A 16,776-nucleotide genomic window follows, 5' to 3' on the forward strand; every position below is an offset into this window, starting at 1 on the left:
TAGCCAAGAAGAAATAAGGGCATTGCTAGGTGTTTTTATTTTAATGGGACTGCACCCTGTACCAGACAAAGATTTATATTGGTCAAGTGATCCTTTTTATAATAATCCTGTTATCTCCAAAGCTTTTACAATAACCAGGTTCAAAAAATTAATAGAAAATATCCATCTAAATGACAATTCAGCAGCTGCAGAGAGAGGTTCACCTAACTTTGATATACTGTATAAGATAAGACCATTTATAGATAGACTAAATGAAGTTTTCAAAGAACAAGCCAAACCTGGAAGTCGATTTTCTATTGATGAATGTATGGTGAAATTTAAAGGACGTAGTTCTATCAAACAGTATATGCCCAAGAAGCCGATTAAGCGTGGTTATAAAATTTGGGCAAAGTGTGATGCTATTACTGGGTATCTGTACCAGTTTATTATCTATACTGGAAAAACTGAACGCATTGAAAATGATGGCTTGGGATAGAAGGTTGTAACTGAATTATGCCAAGTTATACCACACAAATCTTTGGTTGTTTTTGATAACTTTTTTACGAGTTGCAAACTGTTGGAAGATTTATATGCTAAACAGCTGTATGCTATAGGTACAGTTAGACCTAATCGCAAAGGTTTGCCCGATTTCATGAGGAAAAAGCAAACCAAAAATGAAAAACTTCGAAAGAATGAATTCTATTGTTTGAGCAGTGGCCCTATAACAGCAATAAAGTGGTTGGATACCAAAGAAGTCACGGTTATTACAACTGCTAATCAACCACATGAAGTAACCATGATAAAACGTACACAAAGAGATGGCACAAAGAAAGATATAATGTGCCCAAAAGTTATTGCAGATTATACACTAAACATGGGAGGAGTTGATCACTTTGACCACTTTAGGGCATCATATCCCATAAGCAGGAAGTCTAGAAAATCGTGGATGAGATTGTTCTTCTTTCTTTTAGATGCAAGTGTAATTAATGCATATATTATGTACACAAGAATTCATGATCAAAAAAATACTTCTCACAAGGATTTTAGGCTTCGCCTTGGAAGAGCTCTCATAGGTGACTTTACAGTAAAGGCATCTCGACCTGTGATATTTAAAAATAAAACAACGGGCAACTTTAGTGTTCCAGACGAAATTCCTATGGATATGGTTGCACGGGCACCATTAGACATAATCATCGAATTGGGAAATGCGTGTTGAATAAAAACGCAATGAAAAAATCAGTTAGAGGATCCGTTGATTCATACACAAGTTCTGATGAAGATATAATAATTATCCAGTGGAAGGATAATGCCATCGTTCACGTGGCTTCAAATTGTTATGGCGTTCAACCTACAAAATCGGTACGTCGTTATTCTGCAGCAGAAAAAAAATATATAATGGTAGACGTTCCTTACGCAATTCAGCAGTATAATACTCATATGGGAGGTACTGATTTAATGGATAGAAATATCGCTAACTATAGACCAAAACTGCGTAACAATAAATGGTGGTGGCAAATCTTTGTTCACCTTTTGTCTGCTTCAATCTCTAACGCATGGATTTTATATAGAATTCAACACCACAATAACATTCAATCTAACGCTGATGAATTCGTTAAAAGTATGCGTTCATTGGATTTATTAGGGTTTAGAAGAAGCATTGTGGCAACATATCTACTACTCAACCCTCGACAACCAAAACCTGATAAGACAAAATTAGGAACATTATTTCGAAAAATTCCAGGATCTGTTTCATAAAATATGTCGGTTCTGCATTACCCAGTTTCTTTAAAACAAAACAGATGCAAAATTTGTAAAACAAATACAACTTTTGGATGCGGTATTTGTAAAATTAATGTACATCCTATTAATTGCTTCAAATCTTTTTATGAAAAAAATTAATAGATCCTCTCAAAATGTTATAATTTTTTAATCAATAAATGTTTAAGTTTAAATTGACGTTGTCGATTTTTTATTACCTATTTATGGCCATGTTCCAAAATTGGAACAAAAAATTTTTTAGACACAGGGTTATTGTGAAAAGATTAAGAATTTTTTAAATATTTTTCTATAAGTTCAGAACATAAAATTGACCTGTAGAAGCTATAATTTAAAAAAAAAAAAAAGATGTTTGGCAGCGAATGGGTTAAGGAGGGAGGTGGATAGTGGAGGTGGAGGAGGATATAAACATAAAGAGATATCTAAATGGAACTATTATCTGTCTACCGAAAAGACGGAGTAATAAAAATGCATGATCTGCACGTGATCGTTGAAAAGCGACATTCAAATTACTTTCTTCGCAGAAGTTGTATGGGTCAGTTATCGGTATTGTATTGTCACATCGGGGGAACAAATAAGGGTCTAACCACCTTCTGATATCCCCGGGTGCTCTGTAGGGGGCTTCGAATATACTGTCGAGAGCTCCTCTACTTAAGTCCATTTTCGGGTTATGGACTTTCTATATATTTATCTTCGTCTCTTATGTGTCTTGCCTTGAAAAAGGCGAGATATTTCTTACATGACAATTTCTTCGTCGAAATAAAACACCAAGTTAAGTTGAAATAATTCTCAGCCACAGAGTATGGAAAATAAATGCAGGGAGCAGAGCCCCGAGAGCACTAATCCCTCGGAGAGCCCGTGAGGGATTGACCTGACTGACCTGAAAATCGCCAATATTTATATGCGCTGTTCGAGCGATAAATAGGGATTTCCAGGTCAAGAGCCAATGGGAAAATTCGAGGCGGGGCGATGCGCATCGTAATGCGTACTAGTCCACAGACTATGGCATTCGATGACAGTATACAAGGGCGTACGTTAAGGTATTTTGAAGAAATATTGTGCTTTGTATTGTGTTATTGTGTTAATTGTATTTATTTTATATGTTAAGACTTATATTGTGTATTGTACACTTTTGTGTTTTGTAAAGAAATTAGGTAAGTACATATACTAATACAGATATTGGTCAAAAAAGTATTGTGGATGTAATCACGCAGTATAAATATGTATAAATTATTTTATAAGAAACAGGGACGCGCCAAGTAACTTCCAGTAATATTACCAGGGTAGAACTATTATAATCAATCACTCCTTCACATTTCAACGTGGAAAACTTTTCTACATCTACCTAGATTTTTTTAAGGAACAATCAGAACACAGTACACTTAAAAAATACTATATTAAACACTAAAATATCTTGCACAATAAAACCGAACAGAATAAAAACTATGTTAAAGTTATAAAACCTTACTTAACTCTTTGCCGCTTAGTGGCTCCACGCCTAAGAATATATATTAAAAAAACAAGTTAGTCAAAGAGTATAAATAATTTTTAAAATAAATATCTATATCACTGCCCTATTTTAGATATGGATACCCAACAGCAAAATAATGCAGAAGTTAAACAATTCGTTCCAGGATCTCCACCCAGAAAACGAAGGCGAACACATTTATCGGTGTCAGAGAAAGAAACAATTGTAAATATTTTTAAAACTGATAAACAAACTCGTCCAAACACGAATCAGACAGAATCTGTGAATTTTGTTTCAAGTGCAGCGGGTAAGATGTTAAGTTTTTATATTTTTTTTATTGTATTGCACTTATTTTCATACTAATATTGTTATACTATATTGTGTATTTGTTCTAGGGGTAGCAGTGAGCACAGTTTTTAAAGTGTTGGCGTAATATAGACAAACTCGTGTTTTTTCTCCCCCAAAAAAATATCATAGGGCAAGAAAAATATTAGATAATATTTTCAAAGTATATAAAACATCAATTCGGAGGAAAATTCATGAGTTTTTTTTTCAGAAATGAACTTCCAACGCTGAATAAAGTTTTGACCGAAATTAATAACGACGACAATTTGCCAAATTTCAAACGAGCAACATTTGCTAAATTGGTTAAGGAAATTAACTTTCAGTAAGTAAAAATATGTTACAAATGAATTACAATATCAATTACATAACGTTTTTTGTTTTAGTTTTATAACCAGAAAAAAGAATAGCATCTTAACAGAAAAAGATGAAATAATCTCCTGGGGACGTAGGTATCTACGCGAAATCAAAAAGTTGAGAGAGGAAGGACTGAAGATTTATTATCTAGACGAAACCTGGGTAAATGCAGGTCAAACTACCAGCAAAATATGGGTGGATAAAAATATTAAAAATCCCAGACAAGCCTTTTTGGAGGGTCTGTCAACTGGGTTAAAATCTCCCTCTGGTAAAGGTAAACGTCTAATTATATTACATATTGGATCAGAGGATGGATTTGTAGCAAATAATGGTTTCTTGGTATTTGAATAAAAAAAGGATGGCGATTACCATAAAGATATGAATGCTGAGGTGTTCGAAAACTGGTTTAGAAATATTTTGCCACAATTAATAAAAAACTCTGTAATAGTTATGGACAACGCTTCGTACCACAGTAGACGTATTGATAAATCCCCTACATCAGCTACAAAAAAGGCGGAAATACAATCATGGTTGAATAGACACGGCATAGCCTTTACGGAAGATATGGTAAAAGCCGAATTACTAACATTAGTAAAGGTCAATAAACCAGCTGACCGATATGTTACAGACGAAATGGCTGCAAGAAATGAACATTATGTCTTACGTTTGCCATCTTACCATTGTGAGTTGATCCCAATTGAGTTGATCTGGGCCCAAATCAAGGGAGAAGTGGCAAGAAACAACACCTCTTTTAAAATTGCTGATGTCAAACAGTGTTTTTATGGAGCAGTGCAAAATGTAACAGCACATAATGGGCAAAAGGCAATTGAGCACGTTAAGAAGGAGGAATCAAAAATGTGGGAAACTGATAGAATAATGGAAATTACCGTCGAACCATTAATTATTAATCTTAATAATGATTCCGAAACTTCCACTTCCGACAGCGAATAAAATTCCTTGAAATCGCAATTAATCGAGACCAAACATGCTTGCCCTTTGGCAAGTGAAGAAATAAAGATCGCCCTTAAAGACGTTTCACCAGGAAAAGACCCAGATTTCGACGGCATCCACCACGAATACATACTCAATTGCATTCAGAATCCCACGGGAATTTAAACATTCAAAATTCATAGCAATACTAAAACCAGATAAACCAGCTGATCACCCAAAAAGCTATCGACCAATTTCTTATAATATAAATCTTATAGTATAAACTACTTAAAAGAGTAATGTTTAAAAGAATCAGCCCAATGATATGCAGCTTTCAACACAGTCTGACCAGAAGGAATGATTTATAGACTCTTACGTACTCTGCCTTGCAAATTCACCGCTAGACTAATAGAAAATCTGCTCACTGACAAAGTATTTCAAGTAATTATGGGATCCGAAATAAGCACCCCCAGAAAACTCAAAAATAGTCTACCACAAGTACTCGCAATATTGCTTTATAGCCTTTATATCGCAGACATACCGATAACATCAACAAAGTTTGGCTATGCTGATGACTGGGCTTTATTAACAACAAGAAAATCACAAAAGAAGCTGAAGAGATTCTGACGGAAGACCTAGTGATTATGGAACGTTACTTTCAAAAATGGAGACTTTGTCCCAATGCCTCTAAAACTAAAGTAACCTACTTTCACCTAAAGTTAGCCTATAGTATTTTGATTCCCATTTCTCCCCATTTGTTAAAGAAACTTCCAGGTTTTATTGTTTACTTTTTAAGAAACTTCTATTATTTTTGTATTGCATTAAAAATTTTTAAGTTATAGTGTCAGATTGAGGTTATATTTTAAAATTGTATTTTCCACTTCTACGCCAAATGTTAAAAATTGTTTAAAATTAATTTCCCGTACAGTCAAGCTTGCTTTACTTACATTTTAGCGGTATCTCAAGCTGTTATAACGCTTCCAATTAATCCTATTGAAATTTACGTTTTTTTTATTACGATGTACATAACATGTTTTTATAAAATAATCGTTCATTTCAATTTTTGTCTGTATAATAACTTTTTATTTTATTTTTCTGGTACGTCACTGGTTTAATGCGAACACGGCGGTATCAATAGGTTTCTTCGAACAAGCGGCCAAACCGTCCGAAACTATGAACGAATAGTCAACCAGCGCGAGTAGGGAGGATAGCACTAATGACAGTATTATTGTTCTCTCACTGATCAACTGTTTGCCACGAATTCTGACTAGTTTGACTGTTTGTAGGAATGATTATAATATTTCATGAGTTCACATGGTATTCACGTGATAACTCCGTCTGTTGGGTAGACAGAGTATAGCCGCTCATAATCCAACTCATTAGTGCCATATATATTGTAGCATTTGAAAATTCTTTGGATATGTATTGAAATCCCCCCGTATTTGTTAAAATATCAAAGAATAATCTGTCTCCTTTCGTACAAATTAAAACACAGAATTCTTCCAATTTATCTTAGCGTCGCCGCCTAAAATAAATATTCCAGTTCATATGTTTTGTTTATGCTAAGTTAAGCGAATGAATTTAAAAGATTCTTAGATGACTCTCGCTAAAGCGGCTGTCGGCTAGAGTCGCTTATAGTGATAGTCTAAAATGTTTCTTCGAATTTGTATTGTTTCCTGTTTTGTTCCTTGTCATGTAGTATGCCAGCCGGGGCTGGCTTCCGCCCTCATCTTCTTATCCCTGGTCGTCATCCCGGATCTGCCCCCAGTATAATTCCAGCATGATTAAAGTTCCCAAACCTATACATGCAGAGTGAAATTTAGTGAAGTTCAGGTAACTTTTTTTGTGTTTAAATTTAAAGTCAAGATAGACATTTTTTTTTTAATAATTGCTTTCATTATTTAAAAAGATAATTTTTTATTTGCAATAATTTTTTTATTTGCCACAGTTTATAGCTCAGTAACATTTGTAAGTTTTTGTAGCATCTTCCAAGTTTGTAAATGAATAGAACACATGTAAGTTTTCTTTATTATTTTGGTATGAATCTCTGTAACTAATATTGTATTTTTTGTGCTATCTGTATTTGTGTAACTGTTTGTGATGAGACATGAATAAATGTTTAATATTTTGTAAACCATTTTGTTTGTTTATCTTGACTAACTCTCTAACCCGGTTTTTTTAGTTTCATTTGAAAAGATATATTTTTTATGTTTAATAATTATTCCAATAGTTATAATTAGATGTTGTAATGGTTATAATTTGGCGCCTCGAAGCAGCGTCCTTTTTACGTCGCCGCCTAAAATAAATATTCCAGGTCATATGTTTTGTTTATGCTAAGTTAAGCGAATGAATTTAAAAGATTCTTAGATGACTCTCGCTAAAGTGGCTGTCGGCTAGAGTCGCTTATAGTGTTAGTCTAAAATGTTTCTTCGAATTTGTATTGTTTCCTGTTTTGTTCCTTGTCATGTAGTATGCCAGCCGGGGCTGGCTTCCGCCCTCATCTTCTTATCCCTGGTCGTCATCCCGGATCTGCCCCCAGTATAATTCCAGCATGATTAAAGTTCCCAAACCTATACATGCAGAGTGAAATTTAGTGAAGTTCAGGTAACTTTTTTTGTGTTTAAATTTTAAAGTCAAGATAGACATTTTTTTTTTAATAATTGCTTTCATTATTTAAAAAGATAATTTTTTATTTGCAATAATTTTTTTATTTGCCACAGTTTATAGCTCAGTAACATTTGTAAGTTTTTGTAGCATCTTCCAAGTTTGTAAATGAATAGAACACATGTAAGTTTTCTTTATTATTTTGGTATGAATCTCTGTAACTAATATTGTATTTTTTGTGCTATCTGTATTTGTGTAACTGTTTGTGATGAGACATGAATAAATGTTTAATATTTTGTAAACCATTTTGTTTGTTTATCTTGACCAACTCTCTAACCCGGTTTTTTTAGTTTCATTTGAAAAGATATATTTTTTATGTTTAATAATTATTCCAATAGTTATAATTAGATGTTGTAATGGTTATAATTTGGCGCCTCGAAGCAGCGTCCTTTTTACGTCGCCGCCTAAAATAAATATTCCAGGTCATATGTTTTGTTTATGAAAAGTTAAGCGAATGAATTTAAAAGATTCTTAGATGACTCTCGCTAAAGTGGCTGTCGGCTAGAGTCGCTTATAGTGATAGTCTAAAATGTTTCTTCGAATTTGTATTGTTTCCTGTTTTGTTCCTTTTCATGTATGCAGTAGCAGTTAAATGCTTGGTTTTAGAACAGTTTTTGAAGATGGGCTCATGTTGCCATTGTGCTGTGCCTGTTCCAGTCTTTGAAGGAGACGAGTTTTCAAGGTTTGTGTTCCAGGCGGGGCTGGCTTCCGCCCTCATCTTTTTATCCCTGGTCGTCATCCCGGATCTGCCCCCAGTATAATTCCAGCATGATTAAAGTTCCCAAACCTATACATGCAGAGTGAAATTTAGTGAAGTTCAGGTAACTTTTTTTGTGTTTAAATTTTAAAGTCAAGATAGTCATTTTTTTTAAGAACTGCTTTCATTATTTAAAAAGATAATTTTTTATTTGCAATAATTTTTTTATTTGCCACAGTTTATAGCTCAGTAACATTTGTAAGTTTTTGTAGCATCTTCCAAGTTTGTAAATGAATAGAACACATGTAAGTTTTCTTTATTATTTTGGTATGAATCTCTGTAACTAATATTGTATTTTTTGTGCTATCTGTATTTGTGTAACTGTTTGTGATGAGACATGAATAAATGTTTAATATTTTGTAAACCATTTTGTTTGTTTATCTTGACCAACTCTCTAACCCGGTTTTTTTAGTTTCATTTGAAAAGATATATTTTTTATGTTTAATAATTATTCCAATAGTTATAATTAGATGTTGTAATGGTTATAATTTGGCGCCTCGAAGCAGCGTCCTTTTTACGTCGCCGCCTAAAATAAATATTCCAGGTCATATGTTTTGTTTATGAAAAGTTAAGCGAATGAATTTAAAAGATTCTTAGATGACTCTCGCTAAAGTGGCTGTCGGCTAGAGTCGCTTATAGTGATAGTCTAAAATGTTTCTTCGAATTTGTATTGTTTCCTGTTTTGTTCCTTTTCATGTATGCAGTAGCAGTTAAATGCTTGGTTTTAGAACAGTTTTTGAAGATGGGCTCATGTTGCCATTGTGCTGTGCCTGTTCCAGTCTTTGAAGGAGACGAGTTTTCAAGGTTTGTGTTCCAGGCGGGGCTGGCTTCCGCCCTCATCTTTTTATCCCTGGTCGTCATCCCGGATCTGCCCCCAGTATAATTCCAGCATGATTAAAGTTCCCAAACCTATACATGCAGAGTGAAATTTAGTGAAGTTCAGGTAACTTTTTTTGTGTTTAAATTTTAAAGTCAAGATAGTCATTTTTTTTAAGAACTGCTTTCATTATTTAAAAAGATAATTTTTTATTTGCAATAATTTTTTTATTTGCCACAGTTTATAGCTCAGTAACATTTGTAAGTTTTTGTAGCATCTTCCAAGTTTGTAAATGAATAGAACACATGTAAGTTTTCTTTATTATTTTGGTATGAATCTCTGTAACCAATATTGTATTTTTTGTGCCATCTGTATTTGTGTAACTGTTGGTGATGAGACATAAATAAATTTTTAATTTTTTGTAAACCATTTTGTTTATTTATCTTGACTAACTCTCTAACCCCGTTTTTTTAATTTCATTTGAAAAAATAAATTTTTATGTTTAATAGTTATTTCAATAGTTACAATTAGATGTTGTAATGGTTATAATTTTCCGCCTCGAAGCGGCGTTCTTTTTAAATTGCTAGAGGTATTCCCTGTTTCTTTTTGTTTTGTTTGTCCCAAGAGATTCACGTTGGTACCCCTTTGTTTCATGTTTTATAGTTGCCCCAATCCGACCCCTTGTCATTTATTTATCCCCAGCTCTCCAAACAAACCCTGAGTGCCGTTCGCACAAGTATCGATTATTTTGCTTGTCCTATCTCCGCCCCAATAATTTCTGTCCCCAATTTTTTACCCCTTATAATAATTCCCCATGTGGTAGACAAAAAAATATTTCGTTACAATATAGTGTAGCCACAGCTATTAAAATTCATTCTCGATTTATTATTATCGTATACTTGTTTTAATTCGTAGTTTTAACATTTGTATTTTACTTAATTTTGTAATAAATTGTTTTTAAAAAACGCGAATTTAAAAACGAGTTATTTAATTGTGTTGTAGATACATAATTTTCCATGCAGGCTCAGAGCATGGCTTGGAGAAGGATCTTTTACCAAGATTGGAAAAACCATCAATGATCATCTTTGAGAATGCTCGTTATTATAGTCGGCAAGTAAATAAATGGCTTACTCAATCTTGGAAAAAAAAGAATTGGAAGGATGGCTTAGAAGTAAAGGCATCCTATTTCCACTGCATACTTCTAAGACAAATTTATTAAATATTATTGAAGCTCTTCCCAGAGCTCCAAGACATTATGCTCTTATCATGAAGTACTGTCATGAACGTTTGCCACCCTATCACTGTCACTTTAATGCTACTAAAATGGTGTGAAGTCAAACGAAACGGTTTTATGATCAGCACATATCGAGGAAAAAATATTTTAGAAGTCTAGGAAACAGCTACAAATAATGTAACTAGGGAGCCGTACCCATAAAATAATTATAACAGTTACGAGAAAGCACAGGTTGTTTTATCAACCAAAGTACAGCCTTTAGTAATAGACATAGATGAGGAAACCTCATCTGATGAAGACAAGGAAAATGTTAGGGATTAGTTTCATATGCTCTTCGGATGAAATCATTGACTTTATTTTTGAACATTTATATTTTGACTAGGTTTTATTTTTTTTTTTCATTTTTACAATTATTACAAAAATATTAAACCAGTGATAAATTATTTAACCTTACAACAATTTATAATAAAGCAAACAAACATTACTAATCCTTTTCATTACATTGGTTCAAAACTTTTTTCTAACCTTTCTATTTATAAAAGCTAATGTGATTACATTTAGCTACATTCAGAAACAAGTTATTATTTCACTCAGTAGAATTCACAACACATGCCTCAATAGAATTCTTTAAATCATTCTGTAGTAAAATCTGATCACATTGAGAAAAAACGCACTAAATAAATCTTAGTGATTTGCTAAGAAAAAGTCAAAGTTTTTATACATTATATGATATCTTTAACATGTTGAAAAGTAATGACGAACAATAGCTACTGTGCAGGGTTGCCAGATTGGCGGATTTCCTCCCAAATTTGGGGCATTTGTTCTTGCTTTTTTGAAGGTATATACTGAACGGGGGATTTTTAAAGAGGAAACTTTTTTCACATTGGGGTATTTTGTGGTATAATTTTAAGAACACATTCCATTGCCTGGTCGATTTTGAATTTCAAGTTAAACTGTGATTTACAAAAATCTTTGAACATAAATTTTCATTTACAGTCCATTCTGCTATCTAGTACAAACTACTAACCTTATTTTGTAAATCATTACATTACAGTTTTCTTCAACAGCGGCACAACAAAATTTCGTTTTTGTGCGCTTGATGGCAGATGGAACACAAAAAATCGTATCTCCTATTGTTTAACTTTATTTAGTTTTCTAGTATTAACTTTGAGGGTTGGCTTATAGAAACGTTGTGATAACATCTATTGCAGACAAACTCAAGGTATTTATAGATAATAAGGCTATTACTAAGAATCCTTTATTTATAACCCGATCCTATCGCATACCTACCTAATAGTAACAAGTAATAAAGTACACAGTTCCTACAGCCGAAAATGGAGACCATTACCCACGATCCTGACAAACCTCCTGACCCCCCCGCCAGATTTAACTGGAAAAAAATTAATAAACAATATAATATATATGATTCCAGTCCATTCGAAGTATATATACAGGGAAAAGACAAAAATATAGGAAATTTTCACATTTTAAGTAGGTATTGCTAAAACAATGTTTAACTTAAACCTACAGCAAATTATCAAATTTAACCGTAAAGGAAAAAACCGGTTAGGTGTTGTTTTTAAAGATTTCAAATTACAATGTCTCCTGTAAGGGTATAATAAGAAACATATACAATGAAATATCTGAAGTGGAAATTAAAAATGCAATTGAAACAAAATTGACCTCCCGTAAAGTAATTGATATAAAAAGTCAAGAGAATTCTTAAAGAGGGAAAGGAACAAGTTTATGTACCAACATCTGCCATATGCGTGACATTTACAGGAAAAGCACTGCCTAGGGAGGTTCTTGTGTATGGATTGCCCATGAGGGTTATTCCACATATCAGCCCAGTTCTAATGTGTAGAAATTGCCTTTTATATGGTCACAGTAATAATCAATGCAGAGGGAATCCAAAGCGCCAGAAATGTGGGAAAAACCAACACGGAGAGAGGCCTCGAATTGTGAAACGTACTGCATTCATGGCAAAAATGATGATCATATCTCTAAAGATAAAAAATGTAAAGAATTCCAACGACAAAAAGAAATAAAAGCCCTAATGTCTTTCTCTAACATCTCATATTACGAAGCAAACATGCAAATACCAAAAAATGAAAACGGGAATACTCTTTGAACGAAGAGAATTTTCCTGTCTTGCATAAAGAATCCACGCCTAATAATATAATAGATATCACAGTGCTCAACTAATTCATCGGGAGGGAAGATGGAACTGGGCAACAAACTGTCAATCAATGCCATCAACATCAAAAGGTTATAGTACAAATAAGGAAATGTAACATGGAATCTCCCATGCAATGTCATTACTACCACCACAACATAAAGAGATGGTTTTTTTTGTTCGTGAAAATGTTAACTTTGTTTCAATGACAGATCTTTTATTATTTTTTAAAGCTTATAAAGTTCCTCAAAACAGTAATGAACTTGGTAATCTTTGCGTTCTTACACATGAATTTACAGAAGTAATAAGTATTTCACTTGATAGTTTTGATGTTAAGTTTAAATATGTGTATTATTTGGAAAATGTCAGTAAGTTTATTTTAAATGCTATAAAAAAAATTAAATGAAATCAATCCATCATTTTTAAACATTGATGACTTTTGGTGTAAATGGTAAAGTCTATATTCTTTGGTAAAAGTATATAGATTTTATTCATGTATATTTTATTTTTATCTGTAAGTTTGTGTATATTTCTGTAATGTTGCATTTTTGTATAATTTTGACAGTGAATTTGTTCCATTTGTTATTAATAAATAAATATAAATATATGTAATAATAAATGTAAGGTCCTTTAAACATGTATGTTTTATTACTCAAAATGATTTTATATTCCTATAATGTTGCATTTTTGTATAATTTTGATAGTGGATTTGTCCCGTTGGTTAATAATAAATAAATATAAATAAATGTAAGTTCCATTAAACATTTACGTTTTATTTCCCAAAATACATTCCTAATATTCACAGGATGACGCCACTTTTACTACTTTATAAAATGGCGTTGACGTCTAATTTACATCCTCAGCGCTAAAATAGACGACCGAAAACATGGGGTGAATAGAAACAAAACTTTATTTATATTATGTAATTTATTTCGTACATAACTATGGATAAATAGTGGCAACTATTATTTTTTTTGTTGCTACACTTTAGGCTAAAAGGAAAATAATGTTTTGTTTGGTTGGCAGCACTGGTTCCCGTTTGTTTGTCTTGTTGACATTTACCACGCGATTCTTGTGTTTTTTTTATCCACTTAGAACTTTCCAGGTAAGTCAGAATACGTAGTGTTCTTAAAAGTAAATAGCTGCACAAAACATAGTTTAATTATCCATACAAAAGATTACGGCTTACTTTAAGCTTTAATTTTAACGATAGAGGAAAGTAGCCTAATTTCGGATAGTGTCTTAATTTCGGATAGCGGTGTATCTAAAAAAGTTTCTTTATTTGCGAACAGAAACCTATACGTATGTCACGCTGAATACCATAGAGAACATTATCTTAAATTGTTTAGGTAGTAGAGCTGCTCCCCGTTAGATGGCAGTGCCGAAACCACCAAACGTTATTGTGCAGTTTTTTTTCGGTCGTATTTCAAAGCCTATTTTTTCGTGTTTTTATTCCTGTTTGAAGTTTGATCTTTTGGCAGGGGTAAGCTAGAAACCTGTTTTATTTGATTTTGCTACTAATTTAAAGCAGATTTTAATCACATATAAATTAGAGAGCCCTAACCTTAAAAATAAAAAATTCCTAATTTCGGATAGTACAAGTCCCATAATTTCGGATATCCGAAATTAGGAACCTTAAATTGATGATCATGTTAGCATAAAAACTTTTGTTTCTTTTCAGAAGAAAATGCCAAAAACAAGTAAAAAACATAAACAATGGGATCCAGACCGAATGATACGTGCTATCCGTGCCGTCAGGGGAAAGGAAATGGGGTATCTTAAAGCCTCGAAGTTATTTGCTGTTCCGAAATCAACTCTGGAAGATTATGTTAAGCAAGAAAATAAAACTCCGGAGCAGTTGGTTGCTGTTAAAATTGGAAGAAGACCAGTACTTTCTGCAGAAATGGAAGCAGATTTAGTCTCGTATTGCCTAGAAATGGACCGGCGATTTTACGGAATTGGGACCGCTGATATCAAGAGACTTGCATATCAAATAGCTTTACGAAATGGTCTTCGTCATCCATTTGCCCATGCCGAATCTGCCGGTAAAAAATGGTTAAGGGGATTTATGAGGCGAAACGCAGTTTTGTCCCTTAGAAAACCACAAGGAATCTCGAAAGCCCGAATTAAGGGATTTACCCCAGAAAATGTCAGCAGATTCTATGATCTTTTAGAAACGTCAATGGAAAAAGTTAACTTCAACCCCGCAAGAGTTTATAACGTTGATGAAAGCGGCATAACAACGGTTCAGTCCAAGAATACTCGTGTTATAACATTAAAAGGAAAAAAACAGGTTGGATCTGTTACCGCGACTGAAAGAGGCGCATTAGTTACTGTTGTATTTTGTATGAATGCTGCTGGTGGGTTTGTCCCTCCATTATTCGTGTTTCCAAGAAAGAACATGAAAGTGGAATTATTAGATGGATCGCCGCCTGGCTCTATTGCAGCTTGCCATCCATCAGGTTGGATTCAGCAGCACATTTTTTCCCAATGGCTACAGCATTTCGTAGCTCACGTGAAACCATCCCGTGAAGACCCAGTGCTGCTTATTCTTGATGGTCACTACAGCCACACAAGAAATATAGATGTGATAGAAGCAGGACGTGCAAATTTCGTTACAATTTTGTGTATCCCGCCGCACAGTTCACACAAACTACAACCTCTAGATTTGTCTTTTATGTCACCATTTAAAACATATTATTCGCAACAAATTGAGATGTGGTTAAGGCAAAATCCTGGACGCACCATAAACTCGTATCAAATTTGTAAGCTTATGTGCCCGGCATATTTGAAAAGTGCTACTGCAGAAATTTCCGCGAATGGTTTTCGCAAATCTGGAATATATCCTTTTAATAAAAATAACTTTTCTGATCACGATTTTATAATGGAGAGACAAAGAGAAAGAACACCACCACCCATAAATCAAAATCATGGGGAAGTATTACCAACAAGAGGTCAGTCAAGACCAGAACCACAAAGCATTATCGAAAGAACACCTCCAAAACATAACTTAACAAATAAATCATCCAATGGAAATGCAACTGAAACTACGGCAACTATGATAAGAGCTGAGGATATTAGTCCACTGCCTTCTTGCAGTTATACCTCACAAACAAACAAACAAAAAAATCCTCGAAAAGGTTCTAGTTGGATAATAACTAGTACACCTTATAAAGATGAACTTGAACGAAGTGTAGCCGAACAAGAAAGAAAAAAGTCTTTGAAAGAAAAGAAACCAAAAATAAGCAACGAATTAAATCAAGTCAACAGAAAAAAAACTCCACGCCAAAAAAAGCAAAAGAAAAAAATTGAATCGAGTAGTAGTGACACTTCACATCCTGGTGATGACCTTATTTTGGATGATGATTCTGATATGGATGTAGACGATGAAGATGGAAACACAGAATGTATGTTTTGTGACAGTTTATATTCCGAAGATACACACGGTGAGAAGTGGATAAGGTGTATAAAGTGCTTCAAGTGGTGTCATGAGATGTGCGCCAATGCTGATAAGAAGAAAACCTATATTTGCGACTTTTGTCAAGATGTGTAACTATTCTTATGATGAACAAAATGGTGTCTTAATTTCGGATAGGGTATCCGAAATTAGGAGCCCTAAAATTTTTGACATACAAAAGCACTAATTTTATTGAACAATATTTTTTGTAAAAAAGATTTTCAATAAATTGTCTATGATAATAAAATTAGTTTCTATATTACTCTGCAAGTACTCTTGAGTAGATAAAAGTTTAAAATGTGTTATTAGGTGAAAAATATGACACTAATTGTAAATGGTATCCGAAATTAGGCTACTTTCCCTTACTATTTCAAAAACTATTCATATTTTTTAGCCTATGTTTTCAGAATTTATGGGGTGAATAGAAACACATAATTTTTACTGTTTCTATTCACCCCACAAGAAAATTGTAATACTAAATCACATTTATACTAGATAAAATACATATTGTGTGTTATATATTTATGTTAGACACTTAAATGGCATAGCTGTTTTGTTTCAGGGCCCTGTAAAATGCCAAGAAAGTACAAACCGGTGGTTGGAGGGGGCTACAAAAAGCACGATCCAAAAATAATCGAAAATGCACTTTCTGACAGACAGAAGGGACTAAGCCTTCGGAAGTCTGCTGAGAAACATGGTTTGCATTATAGTATTGTATATCGGCACTTAAAAAGAGGCCTCAATGTGAAGAAACACAGTGGTCAGACAGCTTTATCTCTCGAAGAAGAACAACTGTTTGTTGAAAGGCTGAAGATATGT

General features: G+C 33.5%; 2 protein-coding genes across 2 annotated transcripts; both read left to right on the top strand.

Moving 5' to 3' along the window:
- Positions 1-4,300: 4,300 nt before the first annotated feature.
- Positions 4,301-4,873, top strand: LOC140450476 (uncharacterized). The gene has a single exon (XM_072544120.1). The coding sequence runs from the start codon at positions 4,301-4,303 to the stop codon at positions 4,871-4,873; it is 573 nt and encodes a 190-aa protein (XP_072400221.1).
- An 8,830-nt stretch (positions 4,874-13,703) lies between these two features.
- Positions 13,704-16,313, top strand: LOC140451549 (uncharacterized). Its single transcript, XM_072545412.1, has 2 exons — positions 13,704-13,983; positions 14,182-16,313. The coding sequence occupies exons 1-2, from the start codon at positions 13,873-13,875 to the stop codon at positions 16,051-16,053; spliced, it is 1,983 nt and encodes a 660-aa protein (XP_072401513.1). The 5' UTR covers positions 13,704-13,872; the 3' UTR covers positions 16,054-16,313.
- Positions 16,314-16,776: the final 463 nt, after the last annotated feature.

Source organism: Diabrotica undecimpunctata, chromosome 9, assembly GCF_040954645.1.
Source record: "Diabrotica undecimpunctata isolate CICGRU chromosome 9, icDiaUnde3, whole genome shotgun sequence".
Taxonomy (NCBI): Eukaryota; Metazoa; Arthropoda; class Insecta; order Coleoptera; family Chrysomelidae; genus Diabrotica; species Diabrotica undecimpunctata.